The sequence below is a fragment of the Amphiura filiformis genome, chromosome 18, assembly GCF_039555335.1.
Source record: "Amphiura filiformis chromosome 18, Afil_fr2py, whole genome shotgun sequence".
NCBI classification, from domain to species: Eukaryota; Metazoa; Echinodermata; class Ophiuroidea; order Amphilepidida; family Amphiuridae; genus Amphiura; species Amphiura filiformis.
In genome coordinates, this window is record NC_092645.1 from 12,435,677 (window position 1) to 12,461,007 (window position 25,331).

At 38.5% G+C, this 25,331-nt stretch overlaps 1 protein-coding gene across 1 annotated transcript in view; it reads left to right on the top strand.

Moving 5' to 3' along the window:
- Window positions 1-23,160, top strand: part of LOC140139848 (laminin subunit gamma-1-like) — a 109,494-nt gene extending 86,334 nt beyond the window's left edge. The window contains 21 exon segments of the mRNA XM_072161601.1: window positions 4,013-4,149; window positions 4,805-4,924; window positions 5,382-5,571; window positions 6,055-6,167; window positions 7,240-7,470; window positions 10,035-10,220; window positions 10,506-10,629; window positions 11,476-11,588; window positions 12,112-12,402; window positions 12,943-13,080; window positions 13,722-13,913; window positions 14,383-14,511; window positions 15,008-15,185; window positions 16,322-16,456; window positions 17,044-17,218; window positions 18,618-18,740; window positions 19,560-19,674; window positions 20,179-20,378; window positions 20,672-20,830; window positions 21,549-21,648; window positions 22,420-23,160. Of these exon segments, the coding sequence (XP_072017702.1) occupies window positions 4,013-4,149; window positions 4,805-4,924; window positions 5,382-5,571; window positions 6,055-6,167; window positions 7,240-7,470; window positions 10,035-10,220; window positions 10,506-10,629; window positions 11,476-11,588; window positions 12,112-12,402; window positions 12,943-13,080; window positions 13,722-13,913; window positions 14,383-14,511; window positions 15,008-15,185; window positions 16,322-16,456; window positions 17,044-17,218; window positions 18,618-18,740; window positions 19,560-19,674; window positions 20,179-20,378; window positions 20,672-20,830; window positions 21,549-21,648; window positions 22,420-22,679 (3,409 nt within the window). The 3' untranslated portion in view covers window positions 22,680-23,160.
- Window positions 23,161-25,331: the final 2,171 nt, after the last annotated feature.

Consider the following 25,331-nt stretch of genomic DNA (forward strand, 5'->3'; position numbering starts at 1 on the left):
GACAAGTCTGGCCCATAGATATTACACCCAAAGAGTACAGACTCGACATTGGGCTATTCCAGTTGAAATCCATACATCCTGTGTGGAAGGCATGAATAAATTGGAATTGAGATGGCGGTGTAAACTTCCTCAGGGGGTCTGTTGATTTTAAATGGAATAGCACATTGACAGATTGGTGATGGGTCATCGGAGACCATTAAATCTTGGTGTTAAATTTATACTGGCATTTAGACATGGCAGTGCAAACTTCCACAAGGGGCGTGTGGATTTTAAATAGAATAGCCCATTGACAGATTGTGATGGATCATCGGAGACCATTAAATCTTGGTGTTAAATTTATACTGCAGTGTAAACACTCATCTGACAAAAATGCCATCTTGTATTCATTGCTTTACAATGGATATTTGTTTAGTGTGTATAGGAGGAAACTGCTTGGAATTATTCAATTAGGTGAAAAAATGCTCACAATGTCCAAAATGTGGGTGCATCATACTAGGAAACTGCTTGAAATCACCCAATTAGTTGATAAAAATGCTCACAATGTCCAAAATATGGGTAAATTTGAGGAGAAACGGCTTAGAATCGCCCAGTTAGGTGAAAAAATACATACAATCATCCAAATTTGGGTGCATGTAAGGAGGAAACTGCTTGAAATAGCCCAATTAGGTAAAAAAATGTTCTAACTGTGTGTGCAACAGAAAACAATCATTAGAAAATAACTTCTGGTACTTCGATTGAATACACATTCTCTGTTTCAATTGCCCAAAATTATACACAAAACAGGGGTATGATTTCTCAAGATTTTCCTTCTTTCAGGATTTTTTCCTCTCTTTCCCTGTTCAAGAGAATAGGAAAGTGTAGTTCACACATCCTGACAAAATCTTCCCCACATCAATGAGGATGATGATCCTCAGTATTATAGATAATGTTTTTAAATTCTCAACAAACCGAACCAAAACTTTCACCTTTCAATGGAAACTCTACCAAAGGGCTCAAATGTTGATGTGTGAAACACTTTCTAAATGACTCTTTTTTTCCCCATTTCACACCAACCATTCAAGAGATGAAAAATTATGAGCTACGTCTCAATATCCCATACCAGCTGTAACATTGATTTGTTGTCGTACATATGCCCTAGATATTAGGCATGTTCAGGCCGTCGTAGAATCCATTAGGATCAGAGTACTCGAGAATTGTGATTCCTAAGTCAATCCTTGACTGCTTGTTCACACAACTCCATTTGAAGACTAGAATCCGCGAGTTTTGCAATGACGTATGAGATCTCACACCACCAAATCAGAGTCCCATAGAGATATGTGCTAAATTTGCCTTAAGAAAACATCATTTTTTTCTTCACAGGAGCGATTCAGTTTTAAGCGATCTTGCCCAGCTGTGGTTCACTTGCAGGAAATAATATTACTAATCATGACCAATCCAAATTTGGCTAAAATTATGCAAATTTCTGCTCATTTTAATGCTTATTGAGAATCCATGGGTTTCTCTTAGAAGTGAAATTAGGGGCGCACAACGATATAATTCTATTTGGTGGTGTGAAATCATGACATATGCTTTGGAATTACAACTTAAAGCTTATTGTAACCTATCTAGGGGCATGCCAAATTGAACCATATTAAATATGATAGAACCAAGATCATAGGTTAACTCTCTCCACGCTGGTGTCGACTGCAGACGACAAGTTTTTAAAAAAAAATCAAAATTTCAAAAAATTTAAGAATTGTAAATTGACATGACCATATTTGGAATCATCATGAAAAATGCATTAAAATGAGTACAAACAAGCCTAGTATTGGTTCAGTGGTTCTTAAGATAGCTCTTGATATTTTGACAAAATATCTCAAATATCTTTTTATGTTGAGGCTTATGGCTAGCACGCATAGCATTAAGCTTAGCACTCCAGAATCTAAAAATGGCTTGTTCACACAGCAGTAGCACTGGATCACTCTAGGAAATCACAAAATCCTGTAAGTTTCTTGGTTGTGAATAAATTTGAGGACAAAGTTAGAGATTGGAATCTTCAAGACCGTTCACACAGGGGATTTCCCCAAGTTTTTACTCGAGAACCGTGTTGCTTCAACAAAAAGCCCTCCACGTGAACATGACTATTGCCAAGTAATTAGTAATCTAAATCTCACCAATTAACTTGGCAGACAAGAGATGAGAAAGAGAAACCTAGTGACACGTTTGTGGCTCAAACCAAACAAGTCATAATACAGATGAAACACCTGGGACACCAGCGATGACTCAGGCTATGTGATATTATAGTGTACCCAACAACAACAGAAACCTCTAATTATTGTAAATTTGCTTAAGGATCACTCAAGGAAATCATGAAATCCCCTTAAGGGGGTACTACACCCCTGCCCAATTTTGTGGCTATTTTTGCATTTTTCTCAAAAATTATAGCACATTGGGGACAAGTAAGATATGTATATTACAGGGCAAGGACTACAACTACTGCACTGGAAATTTTATTTCAGCACAGACAACAGTTGTGGAGTTACAGTCAAAAATGAGGAAAACCAATATTTGATCAATAAATCAATAACTACTTGCTTTGAGTTGCTGAATTTTCAGTACAGTAGTTCTAGTCCTTGCCCTATAATATACATATCTTACTTGTCACCAATGTGCTATAATTTTTGAGAAAAATGCAAAAATAGGCACAAAATTGGCCAGGGGTGTAGTACCCCTTAATTTCTTGGGGATATATTTGGGGGACATGTGAATGTATGTGCCCCTCATGAGTGGAGACATTTGTTGAAAGATGAGTCAAAATGGAGTGATTTGGTGCATAGTTTTTAAGGTGCAATTTAACACACTTTCATCATTTGCATGCATATCAAGAACCCAATGTCTATTCTTGCTTTCGTATTTTCAATTACATAATTAATTATGCGATTGTTACTTATAAAATTTTCAAAGCTATGGACAATAATTACAAAAACAGAACTTGTTTGTACTTATCGATAGTTCAGATATAATTATTTATCGTTGCTCTTCATATTGATCTTTTCCATTCTCTTGTTATATAGTTTTCCCATTTTCTTCATCTTTCTTTCTCTTCCCATTTTTCATTCTTTGATCAAACCCCTTGATTGTTGGTTTGCGTTGCAAAATTTCCGGGCACTTTGTAACCTGTGGAAAAGGTTCCTAATTGTGACCGTCCACGTCGTATAAGTATAAGCTTATTATCCGCTTGAACAAAAGGATTAAAGATTGGCGTTTGACTGACACTAAAATGAGAAACATGTAGGACAAACATTATGAATACAACCTTTATGCACTGTAACTCGAAATACAGTTTGCCAACTTTACGAGCGGTTTGAGATGGATGGTCACAATTTAAATGTATTTACGTTAGTCTACATATGCAAGGAACTTTGATTTGAAATAGCAATTATTGAGTGACATCAACTTTTATAGCAGTGACATTGTTATACATTGGTTCGCTTCAAGTTTGGTAGTGACATCAATGCTTTTTTGCGGTTCCAACGCAAGTGTGCTGATAAACCACCCTTGAACGTGTACACTGTGCGCAATTAGCTTTATGCACGCAATTTGATACCGCGACTAACGAAATATGCATGTACGTCACTACCGAACTTGAGATGAACCAAAGAATGGGCTATTCCATTTAAAATCCACACTCCCCCTGTGGAAGATTTTGGAAATATCTTTAACAGAGGGAGTATAAATTTCAAGTGGAATGGACACATTAGGCAGCTCCAATTGAATTACATACACCCTCTGAGAAAGATTCAACCAGAATCTTCCACTGACGGAGGGTGAGTTACAAATGGAACTGCTAATGTGTTCATTCCATTTGCAATTCATACTCCCCTTGTTGAAGATATTTCCAAAATCTACCACAGGGGGAGTGTGGATTTTAAATGGAATAGCCCAATAGTTGGAAGAATAGTTCCTTTTGTAACATATTCAACAAACAACTGATACGATTCCACACTTTCTCTCCTGTCTTTGTGTATAACAGATGTAAGCCAGGATATTTCAACCTTCAAGCCGATGATGAGTTTGGTTGTATGGCATGTTTCTGCTATGGGCATTCCTCAGTGTGTACATCAGCACCTGGCTACACATTATCACAAATAGAAAACAAATTTAGCAATGGTGAGTTGTACCAAGTTTAACCCCAAGAGAACTACCTGCCGATTGACCAAAAAGAATTTTTCATTATCAATTGGCCCAATCAGCAACATTGTTACAATAATTTCACCAAGCAAAAAAATTGGGGTGAATTATTTGCAAAGCTCCATTCTGATTGGTGATTAAAGTAAAGATATCATGTAATTGGCCAATCAGAGGCAATGTTAGATCAGCAGGTAGTGCTCAGGGGGTTAAGTAGCCCCAATTGTAAAATCCCCGCCCAGTTGTGTATTAGGGAGATAGCTTTTACTGGGATGGCCAGCAATATCTACCGGGCAAATATAAACCAGAATTGCCCTGTGAATTGTCTTTTTAGCCTGCTATAAACACCTTAATTTGCTAAAATAGTGTAACATTATAAATTGGCTCAGTAAACATCAAATTTCACCTTAATTTTTTGTCCCACACAGGCCAAATTTGTTATCTTCCCCCCCCCCCCCCCCGACCCCTAGTATGCCGCTCACTCTCCCCACCTCTCTTGATAGATTAAAGACACTGTTAGTGATTTCTGCCAAGAGGGTAAAGGTATTGAAACTTAGGCTTAAAAGTTTATAAAATCCTCATAACATATTTTTCATATGTTAAATGTGTTCTTCCACTTTTTGTTTCCTTCGTACAGGTGTTGAAGGATGGAAAGCAGAAGGTCGTTATGGTGAAGAAGGACTCCTAGTACCAAATGCTTTACGTAATGATATTGGTGTGGCATTCTCTGATAAAGTAGAGTACTTTGTAGCACCAGGTAAGTTCTTCGTGATAGGATTCTCAGTTGGCGGCACTCTGATCAGCTCTAGCCCGCAGATTTGCGGTTGGCTCTTAAGCAGCTCTGAAATATACAATAAACGTAACAAAACAAGGTGTATATGGCCCTCAAACACAGATTTTTGACAAAAATTGTTTGGCCTTGTATGGCCGGCGAGCAATTGTAATCAGGAACCTCTGGCATAGCGGCATATGACTCTAATATTGTATTCTAAAGTACATGGATTTTCTGGTCTGGTCCTTACGGCACGTATCCGACACTTAACTTGCAACCCTACATATAACTTACTTTGCATGCAGATGTAGCAACCTTGTCTATTATTATTTACATCTCTAGCAATTTGCTTCCTTTAGCCATTAGTTTGATCTTTCTATCAGGAAAAATAATATTTTGTTTACATTTCAATGTTTTCATTATTACATTATTTGTTCTTCAGCGGAATACCTTGGCGACAAGTCGTCCAGTTACGGTCAAGAACTTAGCTTCCAGCTGCGACTCGGCAGCGACGAAGTAGAACCATCGTGGTATGATGTCATCTTAGAAGGAAATGGACAAACACTCTCTACTAGAATAGACTCGCAGGGCAATCCTACACCAGGCACTTACCCACAGAAATATACATTTGTGTAAGTTATTGTCAAGAAGGTGTAAATAAGTGTGTTAGTGTCACAGACAGGAAAGTCCTCTTTTGGCCTAAGCACTAGTACGCTCATCTTTTCACCACAAGATTGTGGGTTCAAGTCTCAGCACGACCGAGTGACGGGTAGATAGCGCAGGATACTTTACGCCTGATGGCCGGGCGGTTTGTGATAAAAATCATAAAAGTGACACAAATCAGATGTTAACTTAAAAGTCAATCAGATGTTAACGTAAAAGTCAATTAAAGTGCCAAAATGCATTTGCCCCTCCGTGTGTGCTGCAGAGATGATACCTTGGGACTCAATTGGCCCCCCCTCCTCTGACCTTCATCAATTTTTAGAGGACCTACCAGCATCTCTGAACATAACCTCTGAATTGTATATAATCAGTAGCTAGCATAACATCAGTAGCATAACATCTTTGTAATCAGATGAATTAATCTATCTTTCTTTTACATATGTACCATGCAGATTGAGAGAAGAGGAGGCTCTTAATTGGGCCCAGCGTCCATCAGCATTTGACTTCCAGCGTATGCTCTCCAACCTTACAGCCATCAAAATCAGAGCCACATACATGGATAGAGGTAAGACTCAATGGAATAGACCAGTGATTCCAAAACTCTGGGTCGTGATCCTTTTGGGGGTCGCAGCCTCTTACATATGGGGGTCGCTGGATTTGCCGTGAAAAAATATTTGTAAAAAATACATTACTGTGCATTAAAATGTAGAGTACCATCGTATTGATCATTTAACCCCTTTTTGACTCATTTTAGCATTAAAATGTCAAATTTTCACATACTTTGTTCGCATTTATCCCGGTAAAGTCATTCTGACAGCCAGTCAGCAGGACGACTTGAGAATTGTGCCCTCTTCAGAATTTTTGCCTGGTTTGCCGCTGATAAGACCAGACAGTAACAGCATTTGTATGATGCGGTGGGTCGCACCATATTTTACTTCTGAAATTTAGGTCACAGAAAAAAACAATTTGAACAAAAAGAACAGTTTGGGAAGCCCTGGAGTAGACTATAGAATAATTATCCTTGTGTTGCACATGAGGAATAGAAAGGAATAGACTATAGAATTACTTGTGTGCAAAAATGAAGACCAAAACCTGTCATTGAAAGGGGCTATTCCAGTTGACTCCATACACCCCCTATGGAATTCATAACATTAATCTCCCACACAGGGAGTGTGAATTTCAAATGGGATTACCTGATTGGGTGACTCTGTTTGAAATTCACACTCCCTGTGTGAGAGATTAAGGTCATGTCTTCCATAGGGGTGTATGGACTTTAAGTGGAATAGCCCAATGTCAAATTAGGTGTGTTTAGAATAGTACATGTAGTCTCATGGATCAAATCTATGCTTTGATAAGCTTGTAATTGGCGGATTAATATCAAAATATTTTATTTTGAAATTTTTCTTGCGACATCTCGCCAGAACCATTACGAATTATTAATTCAAGTCCTATACTTTGTCTACTTTAGACCAGATGGGTCAACTAATAGCACTGTTAACGCGGGTCTACTTTTCGGCGTAGTGGTAAAAGCTTAACATTCCCCGCCTATTATGAGCTGATCAAACTATAGGTGGTTAGAAAGGAAAAAAAGTGAAAAAATGACTCATTGATTTATGTTTATACTTGTTCTATTGCAGGTCAAGGCTTCTTAGATAATGTCCAGCTCGGCAATGTCCAGCGAGCAGTCGGTCCCGGCAGAGAGGAAGCCATGTCTGTAGAGCTCTGCACATGCCCAGAAGGTTTTGTGGGTCAATTCTGCGAGTCATGTTCGGCAGGATATAGGCGTGATCCACCAAACAGCAGTCCATTTGCTATGTGTGTGCCATGTGAATGCAACAATCACGCTAGCTACTGCGACCCTAACTCAGGTATGTCGTTGAAAAACTGCTATGAAAAGTTTGACTTTGTTAGCTTGAGGAGAAGCAACATTGTGATATTGCTGTTGAAATTCATAAGCCTGATATGGAAGACTTGACCTTAATCTCCCACATACACACAGAGTGTGAATTTAAAATGGGGTTACCTGAATGGGTGACTCCATTTGAAATCTACACTACCTGTGTGGGAGATTAAGGCTTTGTCTTCCAAAGGGAGTGTATAGATTTTAACTGGACTAGCCCATTTAAGCTTCGGGTTTCTCATTTATCTGGAAATTCTTGAGAGTAAATATATGAATTTGAAAAGATTCAGAATAGCATCAGTTGAAATGCTAGTTGCAAGCTGTGAATCACAGCAAAGTGGACCATTCTGGACACACAAACTCACAAAATGGTTGAAATGATTTAGTGTGAGTATTGCTGCTTCTTGCCTCTTAGTTTGGTAGTGACATAGTTGCATACTTTGATGGTTGCTGTACGCAATCACATATTTGCTAGCATTACGCAGAGCATATAGCCATGCACTCAGGGGTAGTATGTTGGCACACTTGTGTTGCTACCATATAAAAGTGCTGATATCATTAGCAAACTTTATAGGTGAAATAAAAATTTATATTAGTTGAAATGTGTGTCAGGTCAAGGTGCTTTGTAAATGCATAGACATCACTAGGATTCCAAACATGCTCATCCCAAAATACACAGTTCCATGACCGCAACATGCTTCTTCATTGGCAGAATGACCTTTAAAGACCCATTCAGTGATTTGCTCATCCGGAGGATCGTAAAAAATCATCAAAATTCAGATTATGACACCTTTGTTAGTGTCATAGATGTGAAGGCAAAATAGGACATATTACATGTATTAATGACTTGTCCTTCACTTTTAGGCGATTTATGCACAAATTGAATCTTTCTAAACTTTTGCCAGGAACACTGAATAAGCCTTTAACCATGTTAACTGTCATGGGTACAAATCTCATACTCCACAACTCGGGTCAAATTGTGAGCAATGATTTATAGATGGTGGTTAATTGAACTTTTGTAATTCAGTGAGGCTGTTGTGGCCCATAGTGCATGATGTGACTACATGCAAGTATTTATGGCATTCTTCATCAGCTGTTGTAAGATTTAATTCAATTATTGTATAAGTCTTTATTTTTGCGCACATAACATTTTTGTGCTGTGATGATTTCACAGATGTAGATTTCTCAGTAAATTAAGCTTAGTAATAAAGCTTCATTACCAAGAACATCTGGGGGGTGTTGAATTTTGTAGGCCTATGTCAAACTTCGTAATGCGCAAAAATAAACCACTGAAAATTTTAGCCTATACTGTACTGGATTGAGTGGCTATGTTTCGTATTGGGACATGGAAGAAATGTATACAAAGTAGCATATAACTGTAGATCGCAAGTAAGAGAATTTTTGTGTTCTAAAGCAATAGGATATGAAATGGGATCTAGCATCACATCTGGAGGAAAGTGTAGACTTGCAGTGACACACTGATAATGTATGGGGAATCCTACTGCACTCAATCATAAAGTAGGACTACTTAATGGAATAATACCCTCGATTACAAATTGGTTACTAATTGGTCATGATCATGTAACAGTTTATAATATGTTGTGCAATGTATGACATTCAAAATGGTTTTTTTTTAAAGTAGAGTCGATGCACAAAATAAACTGGACACTCAGGCTAAATACTCACAAAAATCACTGCAGCCTTGCTCAAATCCCATACTGTGTGCAAATAGAAAGCTCCCACCTTCGAAATTCCAACAAGAAGTAAGGTTCTGTGCCCATATATGTCAAGGGAGCCCATAGCGCCATTAGGTGAACTTTTACGGTATTGTGGAGGGCGGGTTAGTGTAGTGGTCTGCTCACTCGCTTCTCACCACTGTGGCCCGGGTTCAATTCCCCGTGCCGCCACATGTGAGTTTGGTTGCCGATCCATGCTCGTCCTCGCAGGTTTTTCTCCGGGTGCTCCGGTTTTCCTCCTGCATCTAAAATCGGACCTCTTCCCATATCCCTGTCCCGTCATATCCGGATGGCGTCCCTTAAATTTAGTAGCCTCTGAGCACTATTGGGATTAGCCTGGCTTCAGCCGAATGTTATAAATAAATAAAAAATCATGAAAGCCTGGTAAATTTTGATGCCAAAAGCAGGAGCATATGAGGCTGCTATGTGGTGATATGTTACAGAGTGCCCCCTCCGAACTAAAAAATTGGTACATAAAGAATGACAAACCATATTTGGATCCCCTTTTCCTGCCAACTGGAAAATATTTAAACAGCAAGGCTTGTGTATAATGGAATAACTAGGATGGTTCACACCTCGGGGATTGTTAAAAGTAATAAATTTTGATTAATCTTTTCTTTTTAAATCAGTTATTTTCTTATGTATCAAATATTGCATGAGGACATGAAAGACAACAGTAATTTTCAATCAATTTCAATCAGATCTAAAAGCTCAGGTAATTAATTATATCACATAATTATCCAATCAGGAGCACTTTAAGATTGTCAATTATCACACCATGTTTCTCCATTCCCAGGCGTCTGTATCTGTGGGGACAACACTTTTGGTGAGAACTGTGAATTCTGCGCACCAGGCTACTATGGCGATGCCACACAGGGGACGGAAAGGGACTGCCAGCCATGTCCATGCCCAGGACAGTCTGAGTGTATCCTAGATGATTTTGGTGAAGTGGTGTGCACCAACTGTCCTGAAGGATACTCTGGTGAGTAAGGATTTCAACAAAGTTGTCATGACGATTGAAAATTCAGGGTTTTTCTCAAAAAATACTGCTTGATATAAAATTGGATTGAAAAGCCAGAAATTTGCAAAATCACCCCGAGTTACAGGGCACTATCTTTAAAACGAAGCACTTTGGGAACTTACAAGCTTTAGAAACAGAAAGAGCACCCTCGAATTACTTAAGCAAAGCATTTATCTCAAAAAATGTTTGAGTTACAGTGTTTTTCCCAATGACAGCCTTCATTACATTGTGACTTTGTTGTTGCAGGTAATCGTTGTGACAAGTGTTCTGATGGCTACTATGGCGAACCAGATAGGTTTGGACGTCTTCTGTGCCAGAGATGCTACTGTAATGACAACATTGATTCAAATGCTATTATGAACTGTAACAGGTGAGTGAGTGTATGCAAAGTATATTTGGGCTTTTCAGTTGAAATCCACTCCCCCCATGGAAGACATGACCTTAATCTCCCAGAGGGTGTAGATTTTAAATGGAATCACCCATTCAGGTAACCCCCATTTGAAATTTATACTACCTCTGTAGAAGATTAAGAGGTTGTCTTGCATAGGGGATTTCAAATGGAATAGCCTAATGGTTTTATCATCCTAAATTGGGGTTTCCTCTCTTTTTTATTGCATATTTATTGGTGAAGAACCAGATCTGTTGTTCCAGCTTCACTTGGGGGTTTACCCTCGCCCAGGGCTATGAAATCCAAAGTATCCTGGTACCGTGGCTGATCCCAGAAAAAAATTCAGAGTCACAAAAAAATAATCAAGACATAGGAAGAAATATCCTAAGATCTTACAATTTTCTGTGGCTCTGACAATTTTCTGAGAACCCAATCACTCTTTAAAATATAGTTCTGTCAAAAATGCAGAAATACGGGAGTTAACAGTGCAACAGTGTCTCAGCAAATTCACATGCTAATTTTTGCTCATGAAAAAGCATCACTGGCACTGCATCAAACCCAGGGGTGCTGCCCCTTGGACCCCTCTATGGTTTGCTCTGGACCCCAGGGGCCCACCACCCCAACTGTTAAGGCTTGTGCTCTGCCCTCACAGAAAATATTCCAAACTGCAGTTCAAGTTCCCAGAAAGTTTTTTTTTTCACTGCCCTGCCCTCGCCTCAGGAGCTCTATCAGATTGCACAACCGTACTGTGAAGATTCAAACTCCCACAGAAGACCATTGAATTATATAATTTTATTACACACAATTGTGTCTGTTTTTGTGTTTCAGAACTACTGGTGAATGCTTGAAGTGTATCTACAACACAGGTGGATATTATTGTGAGGAATGCTTACCTGGTTTCTATGGTGACGCATTGGCTCTACCAAAAGGACAATGTCAAGGTAAGACACGCCTTAACCTTCTGGGCACTACTGGTCATCTAACAGCATTTCTGATTGGTTGATATTGATATTGGTTGAAGGGAATATTTTCGTCATCTGTCTTTACCAGATGAAAATATAGGGTTTTCTATATATCAAATCATTGAATTTATGAATGCAAATGTTTTCCAAAATTTGGACTTATCACTTCGCATTTGAAGGGGCACAGAAAGTGGGTGAATGCGTAAATACACATGATTTGTGTGTTAAAGTAAACCCTGCAATAGAGATACATATCAAAAGATATTCTCAAACTTAAATGCAATTAATGTATACCAAATGAATGAGTGAAAAATAAAAAAATAAAAGATTAGACTGTGCAACTCGGTTGCAAAAAGTCAGTTTGCATAAATTGTGTGCAGACGCTTCATTATTCATACAAAGTCTGTGTGCAGTATTATGTAAATATATTTTGTTATAGAGTGACATTACTATGCAGCTAGCGCAACTTGTTATTAATATCCTTACGTTTTCCCACATCCAGCTTGCGAGTGCTCAGATACCGGTTCATTTGGCGTTGAATGTGACCAACAAACCGGCCAATGCCAGTGCCTACCATTCGTGACGGGACGTGACTGCGGCGAATGCTACCATGGTTATTGGGACATAGAAAGCGGCCGTGGATGCCGCTCGTGCAGCTGCGATCAAACAGGATCAGAGGGTCCTCAGTGTAACTCTACTACTGGTCAATGTCCATGTAAACCAGGCGTAGATGGTGCTTATTGTGACAGGTGCCGATATGACCACTATGGATTCTCTTATGACGGATGCCCAGGTATGTGAAATGGTCTATTACAGTTTAAATCCATGCACCTGCTATGGAAGACATGGACTTAATCTCCCACATAGGGAGTGTGAATTCTAAACGGGATTACCTAAATGGGTTACTATATATGAAATCTACGTGCCCTGTGTTGGGAGATTGAAATTATGTTTTCCCAAGGGGTGTATGACTTTCAATTGCAATAGCCCAATTATTCGAGACAAAAACCAGTGATTTAAAGAGAAATTTTGTGTGGTAATTCTGCTTGTTTAGTGGATAGATTTCTTCTCAGTGGTAGTTAGGCAGAATTACTGAACTGTTTATACAAACATTCCTGCTGACTTTTATGTATTTTGAACTCAAGAAATTTGGCATACAGTATGTACTGTAACAGAGCTGCTAACTTAGTACCGATTGCCAGTATTTTGTATTTTACCTCTAAATTTTTCAAGAAGTCTCACTTTTGATAAAATTGTAAAGAAGTGAAAAAGAAGTGAGAAAGATTGCACCAATAGTTTGGCTAATACTTAACCATGATTTCTTCCATTCTAGCCTGTGATTGTAACTACCAAGGTTCACGCTTCCTGAACTGCACTGATGAGGGCATCTGTTATTGTCGCGATGGAGTCATTGGTGACAAGTGTGATTCCTGCGAGGAGAACCATTTCAACATTGCATATGGATGTATACGTGAGTAACAATTCTTCATGTTATATAAATTCTTCATGTTATACCAGTTGGCAGCGAAATTACATCGCTTTGAATCCTCTGGAAAAGAACTTTCCAGTTGCATTGACCTTGCTAAACTTGTCAGGACTTCAACATAATAATACTCTAGTGCAAAGAGGACCGGTTGCAGCTTTAATGGGGCCATATTTCAAAGAAAGATTCTTAAAAATGAGTTCTTTCATGAGCAAATTAAACAAATTGGGTCTTATGGTTACATATGTTGTAATAGTAGGACTTTTTCCACAAATAGGGTCATGGTAGCAAAAATTGACCTATTTAGGAGGAAAACAAAGATAAAATGGGGTCTTTGGGTGGGGAAGGGGGTCTTTGGGAAAAAAAGAAAAATATGGGATCTTGGGGGAAAGTAGGTGTTTGGGGATTGGGTCTTTTTCTTTGAGGGGCAAATGGGTAAAAAATGAGGTCTTAGGGAATGCACATAATGCGGGAAGGAAAATGTTCAAAACCAGTTACATACATGAAACTGCAGAAAAAGAATAATTTGTTATTATTATTTTGAGTTTGCAGTGTCAATCTTTTGTCGTTAAGCTACTGGAGTAATAATAATCATCTTTTTGTATTTATTCATCTTACTTCTCATCCAGCATGCCCTGCCTGCTACAATTTGGTCCAAGACCGTGTTAATGAACATCGCGACCAACTGCAGGAACTAGAAGACTTGATCAACAACATTGGCAACAATCCTGAGCTAGTGAATGATGAGGACTTTGAAAGGAGATTGCAGCAGTTAGATGGGGAACTGAATAGGACTATTGCTGAAGCTGAAAATGCATCAGGTAATGAAATGTTACAAATTGGAGCATCAACTTGGCCAGTGATTGGGAGTGGAGACTTAAACATGAGAGGACACAAGGGTATCCAACATGCTCATCCGCCCAGTGGCGTAGCTAGGGGTTGTGGCGTCCAGGGCTAATGATGCATAATGGCGCCCCGCACCATTCTTGAAACAATTGCGCGCTTTGGACAATTAGGGCCTACCACTAGATAATTTTGGTCATAATTAAGTTGAATATCGGTCTTAAATTAATCTTTCACATGATTATGTGCCTAAATGCATATCAAACACGCAGAAATTTTGACATTCATCGCTTGGAGGGTGCAGAATCATTGCTGAATTGGCCAATTCGGCACCCCCTAAGGGTGGCGCCCAGGGCCTGTGCCCCCCCCCCCCTTGGGAGTGAAGAGGGAATTGGAAGTAAATTTTATAAATTCAAATTTTGAATTTTCTTGCCTTTCATCCACCAGCTGAAGATGCAGCCCTGGCCAGCCAATTCACAAATCTCAAAGATAGCATTGATGGACTTTTGGAACAACTCGAGAGAATTAAGAATAACATCAATGGATCAGAAGGACTGTCACAAGAAGGACAACAATGTAAGTATGGGATGGTGTGGCCTGTGTGGGCCAGTTTACAATCTCTAGGAATTAGTTTCCCACAATTACACAGTATTCTTTGTGGGACATGAGATCACATCAAACACACCAAATTGCATTCCAAATACAAGGAACGTCCTTCTGATATCAAATAATTTTGATTCATGGCAAATTATTAAAAATTGACATTTAGTGTTCAAATTCCAAATGGCTGTGATTGAGCTCAAATTTAGTAGACCCATAGAAGAGGAGAACGTGTTAATAGCAAAGCAGACGTCATTTGAAGTTCAAAATTGCTCCAATTATGCTCAATATTAATTTAATTGTGAATAATAAATTCAGAAGCGACTTCAGCAGCATAGCTAGCTGTTTCTTGTTTTTTAATGGGAAGACAAAAGTGGTATAAAGCAGGCCAATAATGACAGGAAGAAGACAGTATGCCGATTGAAACGCAAGTGACCAACCAACCAACCAAATATTGACCCATTTCCTACAGATATTGGTGATGCTGAGGAGATCATAGATCGCATCAAGGCTATGTTGGCTGATGCACAGGCAGAGTTAGACCGGGGCTGGTTGACACTGAGGGAACTCAACGACACAGCTAGGAATATGAGTGAACAGGCACTGGAAATGCAACAACTTGCTAAACAAGCCAGGGATCTTGCTAATGGGTAAGTTAATCTCATGAGAACTACCTGCCGATTGGCCAAAAAGAAGTTTTCATTATCAATTGGACCAATTAGCAACATTGTTGGAATAATTTCACCACACACTAAAATTGGGTTGAATTATTTGCAAAGGCTCTTTCTGATTGGTGATTTCATGTAATTGACCAATCAGTGGCAATGTTAGATCAACAGGTAGTGCTCAAGGGGTTAAGCCGTAAAGCTTTAGAACAGGGCTTCCCAAACTTTTTTTCATGTGACCAAATTTCATAATAAACTTTCATGCAACCCACAGCATAATACAAATGCTGTTTTTCCAAAACTTAGCAGCATACTGGGTAAAGTTTCCAGATGGGCAAAATTTCCAAGTCATCCAGCCACCAGAATTCGCCAGCGAAGTGTTATGTGTAATCCGATTATCCCTATGTCGACTGGATCATGCTTTTGAGTTCTGCACTAGGATCAAAATGATCGCGACACAAAGTCTATGACATGTTCTACCAATTCCAAAAGGTGCATGATCCAGTTACCAGGTAGTATTTGTAATCACTTCGCTGGCAAATGACTTTACAGGAACAAATATGTGTGAAACGCACAACATATGTTAATTTTAATGCTAAAATGGGTCAAAATGGGTTCCATGACCAATACGATGGTACTCTGCACGGAGAGGTCTTGAAAAAAATCTCGGCAAATCCTGTGACCCCTTTTGGAAGAGGCCACGACCTTCAAAAGGTTCATGACCCACAGTTTGGGAACCGCTGTTTAGAATAGGAATGAATGTGTACTTACCAGGTGGGTACTGGGAGATGTACCAACTTGCTAAACAAGCTATAATATTTTGCCGCTTTCCTTTTTCAAACTAAGCGTTCTGCTAATCTTCCAGTGCATGTTATTTTGCACATTTTTTGTCTGGTCACCCACACACTACCAAAAAGAGATGTGGACACATTAAACGACATACATGTAGTAGTTTTGTGGTGGAAAACTTACAAAAAGAAAAAAAGCAAACCCTGTTCTGTTAGCCCGATCTGATTTTTTTTTTAATCTGTAGAAACAGGTGTTTTTTTTTTTGTACAAATGAATATTAACCCAAATTTAGGAGATCCTAATCATATTAATAATATTATTATCAATTTCAGTCAAGAAGGTGATGCAGACAGGATAGAGGGTATTGCCAACGAAGCCCTAGCCACATCAGAAGAAGCTCTGAGAATAGCCAATGAGACTAGCGGATTGGGAGATATTGAAGAAAAGATTGCAGAAGTTGAAACCAAGTAAGTGCATGATGATGTGTAATAAAGAAAGAATGGTTCTTGAGCTGCACCACTATAGTCTCAAAGTGCTAATATATAGCCCAAGTTGTTTACTTCTCCTCGTCCGACTGACCGTCTGACCGCAGAACTTTTTTTTTTTTAAGGTGGGTATTTTTTTACAATTTTCCAAAAAAAGTCATGATATTTTCGTCTGAAAAATTGAATATACAAAAGATATTTTGAAACGACCCAGCTTCTGAAAGTGATCTATGGACAAGCAAGCAATTTATTTTTTTGGCCTTATGGTGGATATCAGAATCCGTTCATTTTGTCCAAGACAGATACTCTATTTCCACAAAGATCTATTCCAGTTGAAACCCATACACCCCTTATGGAAGACATGACCTTAATCTTCCATACTGGGAGATGTAGATTTCAAATGGAGTCACCATTCAGGTAACCCCATTTTGGAATTCACACTCTGTGTGGGATATTTAAGTCATGTCTTCCATGAGGGGATGTGTGGATTTCAACTGAAATAGCCCAAATCATGTATACTTAGATTGAATATTTGATTATCACAACATCGTTTTTGCTTTAATTTCCAGTTATGAAGCAGCACAGGAGCTGTTCGACGAGGTTGACCAAATTGCCAGAGGCGCTCAGGAAAGAGCTAAGAAGGCATTGAGAGATGCTACTGATTTGCTGGGACAAGCCAGGAAAGAACTGCCAACATACGATACCACTGGCTTGCAGGATCAAGCTGGTGAAATTATTGAGAAGGTAAGGGTTTGAAATAGATATACAGTGCCTCTGATTGGTTAATTACATGATATAATCATTTGAGTAACCAATCAAAATAAGAGCTTTCAGATCTCTTATAGCCAAAATAACAAATTCTCGATCATGAGAGGATGTACCTTCTGCGTCAGCGTACTTTTCATAGAATAACACGATCGCGCGACCTGCATGACCAAACCTTGACCTTGCCTAGCAACGACCGTGTGATTGGTCAATTCTCAAAAGCTGTGTTTGCGCAGTAAGCGCCAGTCTTTGCGTAGTACGCTCGACGCAAATAACTGTGCGTACCCAAGTTGGCTCTCATGATCGAGAATTTATTATTTTGGCTATAGCAATATTAAGCTTAATCCCCTTTATCCCTACTGACTATTTTTACCATATCTCTGATTGGCTCAATACATGATCTCGCTAATTAAAAGCAACAATTTCTCTGTGTTACAAAATTTTAAATCCGTGTTACAGAATGGATGATTTTTCGTTTTCCTCTATAAAGCACTGAAAAGTAAAAACAAACAATGTTTTATTTTGTCTTACCTTTTACTGTAGTATGGCCAGAATCTTGCATTGTTGACCTAGAATGGTTTGGTTAATGGTTGGTTACTGCTAAATAATTACTTTTCTTTGTTTTATTTTGCAAATCAACACTTTACGCAGTTTTTCACTATTTTGTGGCATTTTCAAATTTCTGTGAGCAAACCCTGAATTCTGTGAATTTTTCCGTTTTTCCGTATCACAGAGAAATCATGGCTTTAGATATAGCGCGCTTAGTAACCAATCCTTTCATTTTCAAGAATTGCAGTGTCACTTATATTTTTGTCAATCAAATTATTTCAAAAGTTTTTGAATTTCTACAAACTACAAGGTCCTTTCCCTACAATATGGAACAAGGCTCTGTTATTGACAGGGCTACATAAAATGGTGAGGAGCAATTTGTTGCAGAATTTACCAAATTTTAACAGAATTTGTGTTTGTCCGACTCACTTTTTGTTTTGTTGTGGCGGATGGACAACCACTTACTTGAAAGCTGCTTTGAGAGCAAACCAAAATCACTAGAGAAGATATTTGACACTTCCAACAATGCATTTTTCTTTCTAATTTTCTGTACTGATTTGCTATCTAGTGCAACAGTGATCATACAAAAATATGTTAACTTTTTAGCTAGTCTATTCTCAACATGAAAACAAAGGAAACCTGTACAAAGTAATAGGAGTGTCATTTGCTGTAATGAGGTGGTGTATCATGTTACAAAGGATTCTAGGAAGGGCAAGATATCTTCTCTACAAAATCACTATGAAAGTACTCCTCTCAGGGGACATTTGGCAGGGCATTGATTTGTTTTTAGCATGTTTAGCATAACTCTGTATATTGATTTGTTTTTCAGGCCAATCAAATCAAAGAAGAGGCTGCTTTAGTGCAGAAAGAGAATCAAGAACTTATGGAGCAGGTGGAAAGAGACTCAGAAGATGCAGCCAACCTCCTGGAGGAAGGCATCAAGGCACAACAGGTACGAACTTTGAACAATAAAAAAAGCAATTCATCTTTAAAGTGATTTGCCATGTATGAAATAAGTAACCATACTTAAATGTGCACACATTTTCATAAACATTCACAAAAATAAATTGTCAAGAGTTATGTGATGTGCACAAGGGTGATATGTATAAACGCCATCAGGTTATTTAACAGAGTCATCAGGAACTCAAGTTTGTTTTCCATACAGATTTGGCAAACCTTTATGTTGTCTTTGTCATTGGTGAATGCCAGTTGGTCCTTTGTTTGATGTAATAACATCATCAGGTGATGATGCCTTTTGGATCAGAAGGTCATGTTGGAAGGCTCCCTCATTGCTGTTCATTAGGCTCTCCTTCATATTTGGTTGTGATCTCCTACAGATCAAAATAGGCTCTCTGATCCATCTGGTGTTTCTTGTATCGGCATGTTTTACGTATGTTTCTCGTATGTGTGTGTGTCAATCAGGTTTTTTTCCTAGTTTCATCAGGTTTTTGTTTGTTTTGTTACCATGGCATAGTGAATGGTTTGCATGTGCATACCAGAGTGTAAGTTAAGCGTGTACACTACATTGCAGATGTGTAACATCCATGAGATGGGGACAAAATTGCAATATTCATATTCTGACCTGCGTCTTACATGTGTATGTTTGATGCAGGGTTAGGCATAGACTGCAGAGTCTTGATTCTTGAAAAACTCATTTGATTCTAAACACACAACCTTGATTCTCACAAATTTTTGTAAAAAATCTCTGCAAAAGTGAATTTTTGAATTTGCACCACAATACTAACCCTGTGCCTCATTTGTTCATCAACAGGAGCTGGATCTACTGTTAGCCATGGCCAATGCAGCTGAAGCAGAAGCTGAATCGGCCAAGAAGAAGGGTGATGCGACACTCGCAGAGGCGGAAGACATCCTAGAAACACTACGAGGTAGGTTTGCCAGTTTTATTATCTAGAAACACTATGAGGTAGTCAAGGTGATGCCACACGCACGAGGACACTCTGATATTGACACAGAGCACATAAATCAGTTTTATTACTTCAGCAAATGGGTTTTTCAATTTAAAATCCACACTACCCCTGTGGAAGATTTAGCTAAAATCTTCAGAGGGAGTATAAGTTTTGAATAGAATAGAGAATTGGGTAACTTCTATTTGAAATACTCACTCCAGTTGTGGAAGATATTGGTAAAGCCATAATAAAAATCAAAATGATTAACCCTGACCAATTACATTTGAAAAACATACTCCCCCTTTGGAAGATATTTCCAAAATCTTCCACAGGGGTAGTGTGATTTGAAATGAAATGGCTCAATATTGTACTGCATCACAGTTTTCTGTACCTGCTCCAGACCATGATTCAATTTTGTAGTCAAAATATGCAAATCAAGTAGGCAATTTGCATAATTTATTTCATTATTTTATACCTGTACAGGTTTCAACAAGAAGGTTGAGGACAGCAAGGAGTTGGCCGCCAATGCCAGCGATAAGATTCCAGGTATCATTGCTATGATTGAGGAAGCAAACGAGACCGCCCTCACTGCTGAAGCAACTATTGAAGCTGCCGAGACAGACGCCCTCATGGCACGAGAAATTGCAAACGAAGCAGAAGCTAATGCAACAAAAGCATCGGAGGTAAGATATACTGCCAAGCGCAATATTTTCATAACATGATATTTTTAGGACATGAAATTTTCATGATTCGGGAGGAATCCTCATTTTTTAGCATGCAGTTTTCACAAATTAATAAATTTCTTTTGAGTAGTATAAAACAAAACCCAATAGGATTCCAGATTTCAAAGGCATTGGATGGTACAAGAAAGTTAATACATTGTGCAATTTGCGTCCAAAAATTAGCTAGGGTGTTCAAAGTTTCATCATCAACAATGGAGGTAATTAATCAAAAATATTGGTTTCAATATTTTCAGGGTGCAGACCGTGTTAAGGAAGATGCAGAGCAGACCAAACTTGAAGCACAACGTCAGAATGACAGAGCTACGGACATTGCTAACAACGCTACGGCCACCGAGAAAGAGTTAGATGCATTAGAGGATCAGGCAGAGGGTGATGCAGAATTAGCACAACAGGTAATGGGGCTGGTTATCAACAGGGTTGCCACCCTGGTGTTGCCACATATGTGATTTGATAGTCCAATTGGGCGATTTTGTAAGATTTTCCCCACAGCTTTTTTCAGACAAATTTCCTGTCCTATAGAAACCAGTGGTTCAGAAAAAAATTGAGATAACTTTTCAACATTGGCTCCCTGATTTCTGGTAGTATTCTTCTCCCATAGAACATTGGTTTCTATGGGACAGAAAATTGTCAAAAGTTGGGGGAAAATCTTCAGAAGTCGCCGAATTGGGCTACCAAATTACAGGTTTGGCAATGCATTAAAGGTAATTGAACTGGGATATAAGCAGATATGATGGCATACAGTGAACCCAAGTTATCATGTAGCTTGTACGATACGGATAGCTACCGTATGTGCCCTGCAAGTCCAGGGGACATGTGAAGTTAGTGTATTGATAACAATAGGTCAGGCAACTATAATATGAAAGGTTAGGGGAGGTTCCTCTTTAGATATGAATGGGCTGTCCATTTGAAATCCTTACACCCCCTATGAAAGACATGATCATAATCTCCCACACAGGGGGTGAAGATTTCAAATGGAGTCACCTACTTTGGTAACCCCATTTGAAATTCACAAAGGCCAATGAAGCTAATTCTTTTTGTAATTTGACTATTTAGGCTGAGACAAAGGCTGATGAAGCTAATTCTTTTTGTGATTTGACTATTATATTCTAGGCTCAGACAAAGGCTAACGAAGCTAAGAGGAAGGCAGAGCAAGCAGCTCAAGCTGTGCAGGATGCCTTGGATGCAGTCACTGCACTTATGATGCAGCTACGTAAGTATAAATATGTGTGATTAACACTGCTAAATTGTGGGATAGGCTTTTACGACAGGAATTCATAACAATGAGTGGGTTTTTGTCAGGAGTAGCTCTGACTTCTTCAGGACAAAGTACCTAAGAATGAGACATGTAGACTGCCCCTTGCCTACTAATGGCTCTGAAAAAGTCAGAGCTACTCCTGACGAAAGCTTGACAGTTCTAAACTTGTCCGACGTCGAACCCGATAAAAAACCCACTAATTATTAGCACTTCCTATGCACAGTCCCAACTTTGCACATCCAACATGCCTCCATAACATGAGAATGGATTTTAATTTTGTGTTTTATACATTTCTGGAATTGGATGCTATTATTTTAGCATAAAAAGAGAGAGAGAGAAAATAAGGGGGCGTTATCCATTTAACCCCTACCGTAGTCGAGCCCCCATAAATGTTCAGGTCCAGATTGATTTTTTGGAACTTCTACTTGTATGGTGATTCTTGGTAGACCGATACTCACTGGTATCTCGCCAGGTGGTGCAAACATCGCAATCAGTGCAGAAACAAACATCAAAAATCCTTACACCCACTAACAACAATTTGGTGTGGATTTCATCTGCAATAACCCAATGCAAGCTAACATCATATCTGTCGTTGTCTGATTGGAAAACAGTGTGGTTGCACAATACTAACATCGCCTCATTTCAGTGATAGCACTCTTTGTTGGCTTAGTTCAAATTAAATTTAATCATGGTAAACTATACATATATATTTTCTTGTTTCAACAGAAAACTTGGATGAGCTTGACCCTCAAAAACTTGCAGACATCGAAGAAGACTTCATCAACCTCAACCGCACGTTTGAACGTGACTTGAACATCAACGACGTCATGGACAGACTCCGCGGCAACGATAATGAGCAGGAAGTATGGATCACCGGCTACCAGACAGACCTGGATCAAATTAGGAAAGATGTAGCAAACATACGATCAATTAACGACACACTGCCAGACTTCTGTCCCTTCCAAGATGTCCTAGAAAGACCTTGATCCAGGGTGTTTTTAACTTCAAAAATGGGGTTATTTTTTTTAAGGAGACCTAACAAATTTTGCAATTTTGTACTATTTATGAAAAAATATTATTTTTCGTCTTACAACAGAAAACTTAGATGAGCTAGATCCAGACAAACTCAAAGACATTGTAGAAGACTTTGGTAATCTTCAACGTACATTTGATCGTGATTTGAATATTGACGAAGTCATGAACAAAGTATGTGGCTACGAACAAGAGCAGAAAGTTTGGATCACCAGGTATAACACGGACCTGGATCAAATTAGAAAAGACGAGAAAATAAGCGATCAATTAACGAAACAATGTCACATTTCTGTCTCTATCAAGACATTATAGAAAATCCTGGCTATTCCCTCCTATATAGGATAAGTCTTAAAAAAGAAACTTCCAAAAATGGGTTCCTTTTTTTTAGGTGTGCATTTTCCTTATAGCAAATTTTGCAATTTTGTACTATTTATATAAATAAACAAGTAATGGAGGATTTGAAAAGTGAAGCCATTGATTTTCATCACTTATGCATTCATGTAACAGTGAAATGTTCATGTTCATGAAAAATCAAGTAAACAAAATTTTATACAGACAAAAATATACGACTTCTACATACATTTTAACTTTGTATCGCATTCAGTACAAGTCGACACTGTTTACCGAAATGTCAAAAACCATGAACATTTTTACCATGAAAAAATATGGCTATGGGATATTGTTTGTTGATACTGAAAATCATGTACTTGTGATTAATAATATTAATGATACATGTATGTATATAGTTACTAATATACATGTATTCTGAACATGTTTTTATTTTGTGAAAATGGAACAGTATCGGGGTTTCAGTGACATAACAACCATTTTGTTTTTGTCATTGTATTTGAATTGGCTATTAGTATATAACAGTAGAAATCAACAGTTTGCAAGATCTGTCATTTGTAACAACGGGCTATTCCAGTTGAAATCCAACGGGCTATTCCAGTTGAAATCCATACATCCCCTATGGAGGGCATGACATTAACCCTAACACCAGTAAAAACCACAAAATACCACGATGAAAAATTCATAACATGCATGCATCCCAGGGTCTGCGATGGCGCAATCACCGAAGTGTGATATGCTCACGGAATTGCTGGCGGGCAGCAATAACCCGAGCAGCTACCGGTCCGCGATCGTTCGCTTGGCATGCGAGGGTCAAAGGTTGAATCTCGGGGTGCCAAGTCAAAATTCTTCTTCTTCTTGAAAAATTCGGATCTTCTCTGACTTCCGATACCAAAAAGCATGGGTCAGTGTTAGGGTTAATCTTCCACACAGGGGGTGTAGATCTCAAATGGAGTCATCCATTCAGGTAACCTCATTTAAAATTTACACTCCATTTGTGGAAGTTTAAGGTCATGTCCTCTATTGGGGGTGTATGGCTTTGAATAGCCCATTGTTACACAATCTATCTCAGGGTTACATCATAATACTTCTATGCAACTGACGTGAGAAATCACGTAGTATGCTCCACACTGTAAAAGTGGCAATTTTCTTGTGATCAAAGTTTTGCGTGAAAACAATTTCAAACATTTTCACGTTTTAAAATTCCGCTGCTTTCAAGTTTTCTACACAACACTTAATGGTGCGCTTTTAATATCACACAAGCTTAAAAAATTACTGTTGTGTGAGAATTTGCGCTCTTTACACAAAAGGTGAAACACTCCTCAGGTGTCGTCTCCTTGTGATTAGGACGCTATGTGTAGTACGGGCTGTCTATAAGCCCAATGATTACAGGTTGCATCAGTTGGGCTGTTCCAGTTGAAATACTTACACCCCTGGAAGGCATGACCTTAATCTTCCACACAGGGAGTGTGAATTTCAAATGGGGTTACCTGAATGGGTGACTCCATTTGAGATCTACACCCCCTATGTGAGAGATTAAGATCATGTCTTCCGGGTGTATGGATTTCCAATGAAACAACCCATTGCAACTTTGCAATCTCATAGCATTTTTTTTCAGTGGTCGTAGAACATCGTTATTTCATTTTAGTATAAGAATTACGGAGCAAAACAGTCCCAATATTTTTCAAATTTTTAATATAAAAATCTGTATGTGTTGCAGTGTCCAACCAACTTACGTGTGCTCTGTAACTATTTATCCTAACCACATCACTCGTATTTTTAGTCATTTTCTACTTAAAGATCAAGTAACTTAATTAATCCAATTTTTTTTAGTGGGGATGGATATAATGTATTTTTATACTGTACTGTAACTTATATAACATTGTAGTGAAGTTGGGTTTTACAAAAGTTTTTAAGAAGCCAAAAAAAACAAGCTTATTTTTGTACTACTAACACAAACCTGGGTCATGTTTGGACCTATACAGTATGCGGAACTCTGACGGCAAGTCTGCTGCTGTGTCAACCAAAATCAAACTATTGTGTGTTCTATTTTAGTTATTTTTGAGAAGAAAAGGGACTGAGAGCATATTACATTTTGCAACAAGTGTTTCTTCCACTTTGGTATAGAGGATGTATCAGTATAAGCTATGTGTTAGCTAATCAGTGTCTTAGCTAGAAGTTAATGTGTGCAAATTTTGCACTAATTTAAGAGCAAATTTAGCGCAAATTTCGCACAGTTTTATCGCAAATTTACTGTT